We start from the raw sequence: 14341 nt of genomic DNA on the forward strand, positions 1-14341 counted from the left end.
GCTTGGTTTACATTGTTACTCCTTTTGCCACATCAGGTCCTTTGATGGCGTCTTTATTTTTCAAAATAGTGGAGATTGTCAACTTCACCACCTTGTACTCTGAGGCCAGATCAGTCACACGAATACCATGCTCATGCTTTTCTACAATTTTCTTCGTCAATTCAATAGTTATTTTCTTCAAAACCTCCTCTTACTATTCTTGGTGTGCATTTTCTTGTTACCTTCATCATTGCTCTGCACATTCTTGTCACCTTCCTTGCCACTGCATTTTCTTTAGAGCCATGCTGGGTTGAATAAAACTACAGTACTGTATGTGCTTAAAAGCACACAAAAAAGCATCACAGCAAGTGTGCACAGTCTGTCTGTGACTGCCATCTCCACTAGAGGAAGCCACAAGCACGTGTCAGAGTGGGGAAGATGGCTGCATTCCTGTTTGTGTGGGGAAGATGGCCACAGTTGTTTGTCACCTGATGCTGGATTTGTGAATGGAAGCAAAATTTTGCTGAATGCTTCTGTTCATGAGCAGATGCATTTGTGAACTGAAGTATTATTGTATTTATTAACTGGCATTTGGCAGCAAGTTTGTTGCAAGTTTGTCAATCTCTGATCTAAGTTTTCAACTTTATTGGCCTAACATTGTTCATACTATTCCTTTATTATTCTTTTTTTTTTAGTTCTGGGGATTGAACTCTGAACCTTGTGCTTGCGAGGTAGGTGGTGGCACCACTGAGCTAAATCCCCAGCCCTATTATTCTTAATATCTATAAAATCTGTAGTGATGTCATTTTTCTCATTTTTGACATGTGTCATTTTTGTTTCACTAATTTCCAGTCTAATATTTATTATTTCCTTTCTTTTTCTTACATTAGATTTTATTTGCTCTTTCCTTTCTAGTTTCTTAAGGTTGAAGCTGAGTTCATTGATTTAAAGACTTTCTTATTTGTAATGTAAGGGTTTAGTGATATAAAATTCTCTGTAAGTATCGCCTTAGTAGCATTCCACAAATTTTGATATGTTGTGTTTTCATAGGGGAATGGGATTAGGGGAGTTTTCATAGGTACTGATAATCTCATTCCTAAACTAGGTGTTAGATACATAGATACATTTGTTTATTTGTACATTTATTCTTTATACCCTACACATATAAATATTTTTGAATGTATTTTACATTTAGCAAGGAGCTTTTTAAAAAGTGTGATTGGGATGTAAGGATATAATTACCTCATGGATGATAGTGGGTAAACAACACTTTTATCAGTTATATTGTGAAAAGAAGCAGAGAAGGGATAGTAATTAACAAATGACATGAGATAAAAGAAGTGATTGCCTTTGTGTTGTTTTGTTTTAAAGATAGGTGATTTCAAAGCAAGCTTTCTCATTCAAATAAGTCATAAGCATTATAAAATTACGCAGACAGATGTAAAAGTCCTATCCTGATGTGAAAATTGATATGTTTAATCAAAGCTCTTGATTTAGAATAATAATGATATAGGGCTTATACTGGAGAATAAATATAACTCCCAACCTGCTAGATGTCAAATATGCTGAGCTTGTGTTCCCCAGAATCAAAGAATGAATTCTAAGGAAAAATGGAGGTTAAGAGTAGGAGAAATTTATTGTGAGAGATAGCTCCTGAGAGACAAGAGGGAACCCAGAAATGAATTGCCATAGACCCTACTTCACAGAGGAAGTTTTATAGAGCAAAATCAGGAGGTGGGTACAACATGGGTCAAAACTATGATCAACCAATAAGATTACCAATAAGTATAGCTGATTAGGTAATATTGATCCAATGGGGAAGCAGGTCATGTAGCAAGTGTACATGGAAGAAACAAGGACCTGTTTTGGAAGAGATGGATTAGGAGGTCCTAGTCATCCATCTGGGTGACTAAAATCTATCTAGACTTTATTGGACCAGGTGATACCAATTATAGTGTTATCTTCAATTTGTTGCTTATCCCTTGGAGAGGTATATAGGCCTGGTCATTCCATCTTTATGTTGAGGCTTGGCCTTCAACAGGTGTGCCTCTAGCCACAGTTGTAATGTGTTCTCATCCTCTGCACTGACTCCCTTGAGGCCCTAGCCCTGTCTTGACTGCCTATGATATTTCTACCTAACTTGGCTGTCTATAATAATAAGACCACTTAAATATTTTCTCATTTGGTAGTTTGGGTTCTGTTCCAATATAGAAAACAAATACTTCATTGAGTCCCAAGAATGCCATACCAAGAACTCTGACCAAATTATCTTGGCCTAAAATACTTTCAAGTCAGATATAATCAGTTATCTGCCACTATAAATTATAAATAACTACCTTTCAAAGTAGCCATAGAAAAGTAAGATGAAAGAAATGTCTACTCTTCACATAAACAAGCCTCAAAAACAGACTTCCAGATCACCTACAGCAACCCCAAAGGGAAACAAGGTGGAACAATCTGATACTCAACCACCTGGACTCTCTGAACTGACAACAAAAGAGGATCTGGGAAAAATGAAATCAGAAATAATTACTCAGATAATAGCAAAGATTGTGCTCATAGTGCAAGACATGATTAATAAATCTAGAGAGGACACAGATTAAAAAAATGGAGGATCTGAGGAACATGATGGAATCCCACCATAGGAAATAAATGGAATCCATAAAACAGATACAAACAGATTTCCAGGAGATTAAAAACTCCATCGAAAGTCTGCGCAGCAGAATGAACCAATGTGAGGATAGAATTTCACATATAGAAGATTGCAATTAGTGAGGAGGAAAAGAAAAATTGCTTTAAAATTGTAAGTGAACATGAGAAATCGATCCAGCAGCTGCTAGACGATGCAAAGAAGAATAACATAAGACTGATTGGAGTCAATGAGGAAAGAGGAGAGAGTGCAGATGACATAAAAAAACTGTTCACAGAAGTGATGGCAGAAAACTTCCCAAGGAGGGGAAAAGAACTTGACATACAGCTAAGTGAGGCATATATGACTTCAACTAGCCTTGATCAAGAAATGTCTACTCTTATTTGCCAGAGGATAAACAATAAAATAAGCTATTTGTAATGAGCTATCTTTAACATTCTCAATTACTTAGCTTCAGAATGCTTTGTAGAACAGCTGAGTAATTACGGCGCTGTGTGATTTGATTTCTGTACATATTTAAATACATTTTAGAGGTAGGCAAGATAATAGAACATACTTATAGCTAATTGCTCTCTCTCTCTCTCTCCCTCTCTCTCTCTCCTCTCTCTCTCTCCCTCTCCTCTCTCTCTCTCCCTCTCTTTCTGCCTCTTCCCTGTATGGCATGTCTTGCCATCATTTCTTTTCTCCAATAGGTTGTGTGGTTCCAGGGGCCGGTGCAGCTGAAGTAATAATAGCTGCTGCTCTTGTTAATTACAAGCCCAGTGTAAAAGGAAGAACTCATCTTGGAGTCCAGGCTTTTGCTGATGCCTTATTCATTATTCCCAAGGTACAGCCATCCTATGGGCCATATAACAACTGGATAGACTTATTATTTATTTATTTATTTATTTATTTATTTATTTAGAGACAAAGTCTCACCATGTAGCCCAGGCTGGACTCAAACTCAGCAATTCTGTTGCCTCTGCCTTCCGAGTGCTGGGATTATTGGTGTGTGCCACCATGCCCACAACTGGATAGATTTAAAGGTGTTCAATTACAAATTGCCCATATAATCTAACAGCAGCATAGAAATACAGGGAAACTTTTGAGATAATAACTCAGAATTCTTTCAGGAGCTTCATGAAGCAGGCAGATTATTCATTTGCCCCTTTCTGGGAGCTTCAAAAGTTGAAGTAGCTCCAAAAGTTTCCTTCAGAAATGGTTCATGAGGAACTAATTGTAGTGAAAAGTATAGAACTTAAAATTTAACTGAATTTTAGGGTACATTTTTATTTTGTTGGTGATATCCAAAATATAATCACTTTAAATTGTGGAGAGTGAAGACTATCAGGCTGTTTCGGATTCCCAAACATGGTTAGCTTGGATTTGTCACTGTCATTATAATTCCTAGAAAAGAAGAGAAACTAGAGGTTTTCTGTTTGGTAACAGAAAGACAGAGAACTATTCCTTTTTCTTTGCCTCAACCTGTTTCTAAACCATTTGGAAATATAAAAAACTATTTCAAATATGCTGTTACCATGAATTAAGATATTACAATGCTAGCAAAATCATTTCAATAATGGCTATTAAAATTATTCATAATTTATGGCTTCTTTGTGCATCAGATATCTATCTTTTTCTTCTCTCAAAGCAGCAAAGTCATTACAAAATGATGTGTTGTTAAAACAAATTGGTAATCCTGAAATGCATTGGTGGTACCTTTTCTCCATTATCTGTTGGAAATGAACCTGGTCTGAAAACTACTATCTCTACCTCTGCTACTGCAGACCATGGCTTTCATCCTGAAGATGAGAGTGCTGGAAATATGTTGGTTTTCTTTAGCAAGTGCCTAGGAAAAACCAGAAGACATATGGCTAGAGGGACTAGAGAAAACTTAAAAATACTGTTCTACTTCCTTTCATGTTTAAAATAATCTTTTGTGAAGAAGGAAATTAATGTAAGTACGATTGGAAGAACTCTACTTAGAATATAGTGTGATATGCCCGTGGGTAATGTTTAAGTAAATATAAAAATGACTAGCTAGACAAAATAATACTTTGATGTAGATTAAAAATGACATTTCAGGGGCCAGGGATTTAGCTCAGTGGTTCCACCTCCTGCCTCGCAAACGCAAGGACCAGAGTTCAATCTCTGGTAACAAAAAAAAAATGGCATTCCTCAAAAAGAAATGATTACTGAATTATAGATGTGTTTTCACAAGACTAAATAGTAGTGCCTTTTGTATTAGCTATTCAGATATATATGTAAAAGTGTTCCATGCATATATTTGTTATTATTTTTATTCATAAAAGTTCTTGCTCAGAATTCTGGTTTTTTTTTTTTTTTGGTAATGGGGATCAAACTCGGGACCTTGCACTTGCGAGGCAGGTTGCCGGAACCACTGAGCTAAATCCCTGGCCCAGAATTCTGGTTTTGACCTGCAGGAAACACTAGTAAAAGTTCAGACTGAGCATTCAGAATCAAAGCAACTTGTTGGCATAGATTTGAATACAGGTCAGAAATTGAAGAAAAATTAGCTGTTTGATAAAGAAAGAGGTTATTCTTCAGTCATCCAGATCTTATAGTAAGGTGTTAGGGATTTGAGCGACTTTATTAAATTTGAGTTGATTCTAGTTTTGAACTTTTGAACTTCGTAAAATATTAATGAAAGAAGTAGTTATTGAGAGCTTATTATATACTTTTATAATTATATACTTTTGTTCATACAGAACAAAATAAAATACCTGCTTTTGTGAGCTTCTGTTATACGGGGAAACAACAGGGCACTAAATAATAACCTTAATAAACAAATTTCTTTAGCATTTGAGGAAGCAATAAATTTGATGAAAAAATAAAAAGGCAGAATAAGGATGATCATGAAGGTTTAGTACAAGGGGATGAGTTGAATGGTTTGCAATTGAAAGAGATTAGATAGGGTAGACCTCATTGAGCAGAAGATATCTACTGAAAAGTGGAAGGAAATAAGGAAGTTAGCAATGTGAGGAACTGGGAATAAGTATTCTGGAAGAGAGAACCGCCAGTGGAAAAGCCAGCATCTGATGTTTTTGAGTAGAAGGAAGGTGGTGACAGAGGTGATACAAAGTCAGACCATGCAGGGGTATATGGGCTAGTCTAAGGACTTTGGCTTCTACTGTGGTGAAATAGGGAATACTGATGACTTTGACAAAAGTAGTTTTGGCAATGTATTAAATATTGTTATACCAATAAACATTGATAGAATATATCAAGATTGTACTATTAAAATGGTTTGTTTTTACTTTTCAGGGGAACCAATTGTAGCAGCAGATGCAGGAATTTGGGATAATTATTGAGTGAAAAAACAACTTCTTCACTCCTGGTAAGTTGGAAATAGTATACAAAGAAAGATCTTTAGGGGTATAATTGATACATTAAATTTTTTCTATAATTTTTGTCATCCTGAAGTAGAAAACATGCCAAGTGTATGAAAAGATGTAGTATCCAGTTATTAAGACTAGTTTCTGTTATTTTACACTCACTTTATATTTTAATTGTAGCAGTATAAGTTATAGGAATGGTTACTCTAACTGTTCATTTGATGGGAAAGGGAAAGTGGAAACTACTGAAATAGTACCATTTGCATAGTGAGGAAAATAAAATGATGTGCTTAAAAATAACCTCAGTTTTTCTGAAATATAAATCAAGTTTCCACGTTATCAATGAAGGAGTTGAAATTATAATGCAGGTGATGTTGTTTGTATTTATAATAGCTTTGTCTCATAAAATCTTATGCCAACATAACTGAAGAAAAAAAGTGCCCCTCATAGCCAAAAATTGCTGAGGGAAAAGATAAGCAAGGGGTAGTAGGCTTTACTCACTCTTATCTTTTTCCTTAGCACAGTAATTGCCACCAACATTCTCTTGGTTGATGAAATTATGTGAGCTAGGATGACTTCACTCCAAGGGTGATTGAATTAAAAATCAGCTCTTCTGAAGACAAGATTTAGTACACCTTACATCTAACTGCTATTGTATAGCCTGAACCTGCCTTAATTTTTACAGAATAAGTGCAGTTTATATCTTTTGGTCTTAACAGCCTCAAAAATATTTCATCAAGGTATAAAGATCACAATAAATATTTTCAGAATAAAGGAATACTAATAGAAATATTTTTTCTTAGAGTCCTAACTCCCTACCCTGTACTGTATGCTATTGCCATTTTCATAAAATAGAATCTGTTATGATTCTTTGGGTTTCTAGGCAGCTTTTAATTAATCAAATATTGAGCCCAGATTTTAGAGCACCAACATTAATTTACAGTTTTTCAGAGGGTATTAATGTAGTAAGACAAAATGTTTTATTTTTCCTCTCAAAAATCCTTAAGTAACTTCTTTCTGCCACTCTTTCCCCTCATAAGTATGGCATCACTTTGTGAATATAGCTTTGGGTGTATTGATTTACAATAATTAGTGATTTAGATATAGTTTATTATATTTTACCTGGCTCCTTTGTATATATGATTCTATAAATAGTCAACAACTCAGGCAACAGTGCTAGCTCTGATAGCTCTCTGACTAAATGGAGAGGTAGTCTCATCTGGAAAGGTGGAGATTATTAGCATCAACTCTGAGATAGATGTACAGATAATTCCTTGTTTAACAACCTTCGTGTTTAATGACTGTTTAGATTTATGATCGAGGTATGCTGTTTGGACTTACGACTTGTGGGGTTTTTTGTACAAGTCTATACATATTGTTTTTAGATCCTCAATGTCTTTTTTTTGGGTACAGTATACCTGGTTTATACAGTACTGCAATTTTTTGATTGTACTGTATAGTACAGTGTTGTAGTTTTATGTTCTGTTATACATTACAATACTGCACCTAAGAATCATGCAAATAAAAGCAAAGTCATCAAGTTGGAGTTTCCTTTGAGCATTTCATTGTTCTAAATATTGTAATGTACATACTATATACAACTCCTCATTTAGCGACCAATTCATTTAACGACCTAGTCTCAAGAACAGAACTATCTTTAAGTGAGGAATGCCTGTAATTGTTATAGGCTTTACAGAAGAGTTGTATTTGAAAGTGAAAGTATTTTAGTAATGACTTGATTGTTCAAAACTCTAGAGTTAATTTACTCTTTGGTTAGCTTCTTTTCTTTTCTTTTTTATTTTGAGGGGGGTTACCGGGGATCAAACTTGGGAACTTGCACTTGCGAGGCAGGTGGTGGAACCACTGAGCTAAATCCCCGGCCCTGATTAGCTTATTTTCAAGGATCAAAGTTGATAAGAGATTAAAATATTGTAGGTGCATAGTGGAACTTTGGCCTATTTGTGGATATAGAAGATTGCTTTAAACATTTAATGCCTTAGTTGAAAACCTATAATTTTATAGCCTGTTTCCCACATAATATATTGTCAACATCTTTCCAAGTCAATAATTATACTTCTGAACTGTCTTATATGATTGCGTGGCTATCCTTCAGATTATTTTAGTAATTCTTAAAAAATATTTTTTGCTTACAAGCAAAGATCTCCTTTTAAGCCTCTGCTTTATTGTATAGTATAGGCCTTTAAAAATGGGTATGCTCTGCACATTGCTGAACATTTTCTATGCAAAATGTTTAAATTATGAAATATTTTAAATATACCAAAAGGACAGCAAATAATATAATAAGCACCTTTGTACTCTCCATCTAGCTTGAACAAATAACATTTTGGTGTGTTTGCTTTGAGTTTTCTTTAAAGTAATACAAAAGTACAGATGTTAAAATATCTTCTCCTCCTACCCATTCCTTATCATATGCTTTTCCTACTCTTTTTCCTAGAGATAATCTTTGACCCATACATATACTGTATTTTTTCCTTTTAATATATTTACATATACCTTTGGCAATGTAAAATACTCTTTATGAGTTTCTAAAATGTATAAATAGTAGCATTCTGTAGATATACTTTTGCTGTCTTTATTTCTCACTTAATTTTAAGATTTATCCACTGCTAGATCATTGGGTTATTTCTAATTTTATATATTTTAAACACTACGATGATGAAGTTATTTGTACATATTTTCTAGAATACAGTTGCTTGGGTTAAGGGATCTTTATCTTATATTTATTTATTTATTGAGACAAGGTCTTGCTTTGTGTTCAGGCTGGCCCTGAACTGACTTTGTAGCCCAGGCTGGCCTCAAACTCCTGGTGATCCTCCTGCCTCTGCCTCCCGAGTGCTGGGATTATAGGCTTGTGCCACCATGCCTGGCTATCTTATATTTATTAATTATGCTAGTTTATATTTTCACCTTCAGTATGTTTAGTTCTCATGTCTCTACAACTGTGCTAAATTTTTGTATTTTTAAACTTAATTTTTGACAATATGATGGGTATAAAATTTTATCTCATCTTAATAGTAATTGCCTCAATAACTAGTGAAATTGGTCATATATATTATTTTTGTTTGTTTTGGTTTTTTTGAGATAGGGTCTCACTATGTAGTTCAGGCCAGCCTTGAACTCACTGTAAGTCAAGGCTGGTCTCAAACCTGCAGTGATCCTCCTACCTTAGCCTCCTGAGTGCTGGGATTAGAAGTGGGCACCACCACACCTGGCTTTGAAATTGGACATATTTTCATAAATCTATTGGCCGTTTTCAATTTTATAAAGTTACCTGTTCATATTGTTGCCCATTTTCCACATTTTTTTCTTTCTAATTGGTATGAGATGTAACAATATAGATGTAGATATTCTCATATATATTCTTTTCTATTTTAAGAAGTTCCTTCTTACTTAAGAAAGGTACTTTTATGTATTTTATGTGTTTTAAATTTTTGTTTTTCTCTTTTTAAAACAATTTTTGTTTTTCACAGGTAAGTCTTTAATTAGGAGTTTACTTTTGTGTGTAGTATGTGATGTGGTTCTTATTTTTCTTCCCATGTGCTGACCAAACATTTACACACCCACTGATTTGTGATACACTGCTATCACATATCAAAATCTATTGTATTCCATTGGGTCGATCAAATTTTTTTTATTTGGGTAAGTTTCTAGTTTAAATATTTTGTTCCATTTCTCCAGCAGACTGTCATCACATTAATACTACATTGTTTTAATTCTTAAAACTTTACAAAAATTCTTGATACCTGGTAGGATGAATTCTCCTACTTCCATCTTTTCTTTATTTTCTTCAGAATTGCTTTGGCTCTTCCTAGGTGTGAAATTTTCCTTCTTCCATATACATTTTATAATCTGTTTATCAAATCATATATTTTGAATGGAATTGCAATGATTGTATAGTTCATCTTAGCTAGTTTTGATATATTTATATAACTTAATTTAGTTATATAAATGCATCAGTTTTTTATTAGTAAATGTTTTGCTTCTAATAAAGATTTAAATATTTGGTTGATTTATTCCTCTGTACCTTGTTTTAGAGGCTTTTATGAATATGACCTTTTATGAAAGTTAGATTTTTAAATTATTTATTGTTGCACTACAGTTCCTCTACAAAGTTTTTAAAAATGTTGATTCTTTTATTCCATGCCTTTTCTGAACACTGTTATTAGTGCAATAGTTTGTAGATTATTTTGAAACATTTAAGTTGATGATTGTCTAAGAATAACAGTTTAGTTTTTCTTCTCTTTTCTAGTTCTTGTACTGTTTCTAATATCTTCCTATGTTATTGATCTGGCTAAGCCCTTCAGTATATTATTATAGAGAAGTAATAATAGCAGCCATCTTTTATCCTGTTCCTGCCTTAAGAGAATTTTTCTAGTTCCTTCCTCTCTTGGTCCCTTCCTTCCTCCTCTCCACTCCCCACTTTCTTTGCTGTGAAATGTTGGCAGGTAGCTATGTGAGATTAAGTCTGCTACTTTCTATTTGTTTTGCCAGTATTTATTTTTTATTTTTAATTGTTGTTTGAGATAGGGTCTCATTATGTAGTGCAGGCTGGCCTTTAAGTCACTGTGTAGCCCAGGCTGGCCTCGAACTCAGAATGCTTCTCCTGCCTCAGTCTCGAGTGCTGAGATTATAAACATGCGCCACCATGCTCAGCTAGATTTCTTTTTAAAATTTTGATTGTTGAATTTTATCAAATGCTTTCTGCATCCATTGGGATGTTTTCCTTTAATCTGTTAATGTGGTGGCCTACTTTAATAGTTCTTTAGAATGTTTAGCTATTCTGTCATTTTTGAGATAAAGCCTACTTGATTCATTGATTCTGAGATGCATATTTTTCACATTTTAACTTTTCTGTAATTAGAATATACTTTACAGAATATGGCACCTTCTAATTGCTCTTACCTAAATTTGGTCACTTGTCATCCCTTAGTGTTTTAGACAAAAACCATTTAAAGACCATTTGAGGAAGGAATATGAGTCTCTTTGAAATCTTTCTGTTCTCATCTTCTAATAAATTAAAGAAATCTTTAGCATCTAAACTTCTAAGATATGTGTCAATGTCTTAGAAGAAAATATCAGAGATAATACTAGAGACTTTCATGAAATGTTGCATTACCACCTCTCACTGGCAAGAATGATTATCAAAAACTCTCAGCTGAACAATAATTTAGAAGAGGTGGACTCTGAATGTGAAGTTTTAAGAGTATCTTACCTTATTTATTTTGCGTATGTTTTTCTTATTATGGATGCATAAGAATGATCTATGATAAATATCTGTATAAATAAATTTTAAAAGCTCCCTCGGTAAGTATAAAATGTATAAGTGATAAGAAAGCATGTCATAGTTGAAGTGACAATATTTTTCTTTCTTAGTTTAAAAAGTAATTGTGCATTTAAAAATCAACAATGTTTTAGATTTGATGAAATATGATATTAACTTTGTATACATCGCTGGACTCAATGGTAATATTTATTTAGGGTTTGCATTGTGTCTGTAAGCAGCATTGGGCTGTAATTTTACTGTCCTGCTGTCCTGCTGGCAGTGACATATTACCCTCATAAAATGAGTTGTGGAGTTATTCCTCTTTTTCTTTTCTTTGGAACAGTTTGAGGCAGTAAGATAGAGTGTTATCTATTTCTTGACACCTTGATCTGGGTCTAGTACTTTTTTTAAAAAAATTAAATTCTGTATGCTCTTATTTTCTGCAGTACTGGGGACTGAACCTAGGGCCTTTGCATTAGACTACATCCCAAACCCTTTTTTATTTTTTATTTTGGGACAAAGGATCAAACTTGTGATCTTCCTGCTTCAGCATGAATTCCAGAATGCTGGAATTAGAAGCATGTGCCACAATGCCTGACCCAAGTCTAATAGTTTTTTGAATGGGAAGCCTGGATTTTTTACTATTAATTTAATTTTCTTCATTGTTTTGGGTCCCAGATTTTCTGTCATTTTTGGTCTGCTTTGATAATTTATGTTTTTATAGAAAATCTTTATGAAATTATACTGTCCTTGTTAAAGTTTTTTTTTCTTGTCTTACATTACTCTAGCCATGCTAATTCTATTATGCTGTGGGTATTGGGAAAGGGATACTATTTTTGTAGTGTATCTTTTCTCATCCCTTTACTTTCTTTGTTGTATTGTGTCTCTAAAAACAGCCTATTTGGGTTGGGGATTTAGCTCAGTGGCACCATGCCTGCTTCAAAAGCACAAGGTCCTGAGTTTGATCCCCAGTACAAAAAAAGGAAAAAACCCCCAGCCTATTTGTAGATATTATTATTATTATCATCATCATCATCATCATCATCATCATCATCATCATCATCATCAGACTGTAAGGGAGGTTTACTTATAGGATTTCTGTTATCTAGATCCCTGGACTCACAGGCTTATGAGTCAGCAGTTTGGGTGGGCAGGGCTGGGGCTCCATCTCTGCTCCATGTGGTGTCTGCTGAAGCCCCTGGTGCTGAAAAATCCACTCCCAAGATGATTTCTTTGTCATCCAAAATTTTATAATGAAAAATTTCAAATCTTTCTTTTTTATAAAAGTCAAAAGAATTGTACAACAAATACTTCCCACTACTTACATTCTACACTCCATGTTCTACCATCTTGGCAGCTCTAACTCTCTTCACTTCCCTGGATGGCTTCTTTGCTGTCAAATCTGATGCCTGATGCTCCTAGGACTCTTTCCTTTTTTTTGAGATAGGGTCTTTCTATGTAGTCCAGGCTGGCCTTGAACTCACTGTGTAGCCCGGGCTGGCAGTGATCTTCCTGCTTCAGGCTCCTGAGTGCTGAGCCTACAGGTGTGCACCACCATGTCTGGCACTCTTAGGACTCTTTGTCCCCATGTGGTGTGGACTGTACAGATTGGTGGTCTCATGGTTATTGCACTTCTTACATGACAGTTGTGTGGTACTGGGCATTGAGCTCAGAGCCTTTGCATTGAGCTACAACCCTGGCCCTTTTTAAATTTTTTGAGACAGGGTCTTGCTAAGTCACTAAACTGCCTAGGCTGGCCTTAAACTTGTGATCATCCTGTTCCCATCTCCCAAAATCAGATTATATTATTTTTAAAAATTTAAGCCAGATATGGAGGCACACGACTATATAAGCAAGACCTTGTCTCAGAAAAAAGAAATTAATTGAACACTGTCTTTTAACTGGTGAGTTTAATTTTTATGATTATTGTTATATTGATTTTATTTCTACCCTATAATTGTGATATATTCTGTTTAATATTTTTTAAATACTTTTTCTCCTTTTACTACTTTCTGTTGGCTCAATCAAATTTTGTCTATTTCCCCTCTGCTGGTTTGAAAATGATATATCCTATTTTTATTACCATAGGATTAATTTCAAAAATTTAACTTGCTTACTTATCATAGTCAATTACTCTCTGCTCCTTCCTAAAAATTCTTAAAATGTTTAAAAATATAGCTGCCCCTCCCATCCTCCACTGGGGATTGAACCCTGGGCATTGCACATACTAGGGGAGTCATCTACCACTAAATTATAGCCCCAGCTCTCCCTTGTTTGATATGTGTTCTTACTAATATTTAATTCATCTTGTTTTTAAATCCTCTAAATTAGTCATAATAGTTATTTTTGTTTTATAAAGTTAATTCCTATTTAGATTTTCCATATGTTTATTCATTTCTTTGCTCATTACAATTTTTTTTGAAGCTGTCTTCTGGGCTCCCTTTCTTACTGCTGTATACACTTAATCCTTTTAGTTTAGGTCTGTCAGTAATCCTCTAAGCTGTGCTTCTCTCAGAAGGTCATTCTTGTTCCTTATTACAGTGAAGTAACTTATCTGGGTGGAGGATTCCAAGTTACCCGTTGTTTTCTCTCAGCACTTTGAAAATGTTATGCCATTGTTTTCTGCTAGCACATGCTGTGTTATTTTGACAAACCTTTCCAAATTCCTCTCCATAGGGATTATACCAGTTTGTACTCTCATTGGCAATTTACAGTGCATGGGATCTTTTGCTTTTTTTTTCTTTTTTAAAGACTTAGGCCTTCAGTTTCTTGTAACACCCTGAGCAGAGCAAGTTCCCTGCTTCCGTTTCTTTTAAATTTATACCTATAAGTGGAATTGATGGATCATATGGTTACTCTATTTTTAATTTTTTTGGGAACTTGCCATATATTTTTGCCTACCCATTAGTAATGTACAGGGGTTCTAAATTTTTCTGCAACTTTGCCAACAGTTGTTAGTTTTTGATAATATCCATCTTAATAGGTGTGAAATGGTATCTCATTATGAGCCATCCGTTTTCTCCAGTGTTTTTCATTTATAAATTGGGGGCAAGGTGGAGGGTGGTCCCCATTAACTAAATCTGTTATGTGCTA

The 14341-nt window shown here is 34.5% G+C and overlaps 1 protein-coding gene across 1 annotated transcript in view; it reads left to right on the top strand.

Moving 5' to 3' along the window:
- Cct6b (chaperonin containing TCP1 subunit 6B) overlaps positions 1-8061 on the top strand; it is a 46460-nt gene extending 38399 nt beyond the window's left edge. Inside the window, 4 exon segments of the mRNA XM_087192038.1 lie at positions 3322-3457; positions 5022-5122; positions 5894-5966; positions 6484-8061. Of these exon segments, the coding sequence (XP_087048164.1) occupies positions 3322-3457; positions 5022-5122; positions 5894-5966; positions 6484-6556 (383 nt within the window). The 3' untranslated portion in view covers positions 6557-8061.
- Positions 8062-14341: the final 6280 nt, after the last annotated feature.

Source organism: Heterocephalus glaber, unplaced genomic scaffold (genome assembly GCF_053883595.1).
Source record: "Heterocephalus glaber isolate CG9 unplaced genomic scaffold, H.glaber_assembly_v1.0 deba00001564, whole genome shotgun sequence".
In the NCBI taxonomy this organism is placed as follows: Eukaryota; Metazoa; Chordata; class Mammalia; order Rodentia; family Bathyergidae; genus Heterocephalus; species Heterocephalus glaber.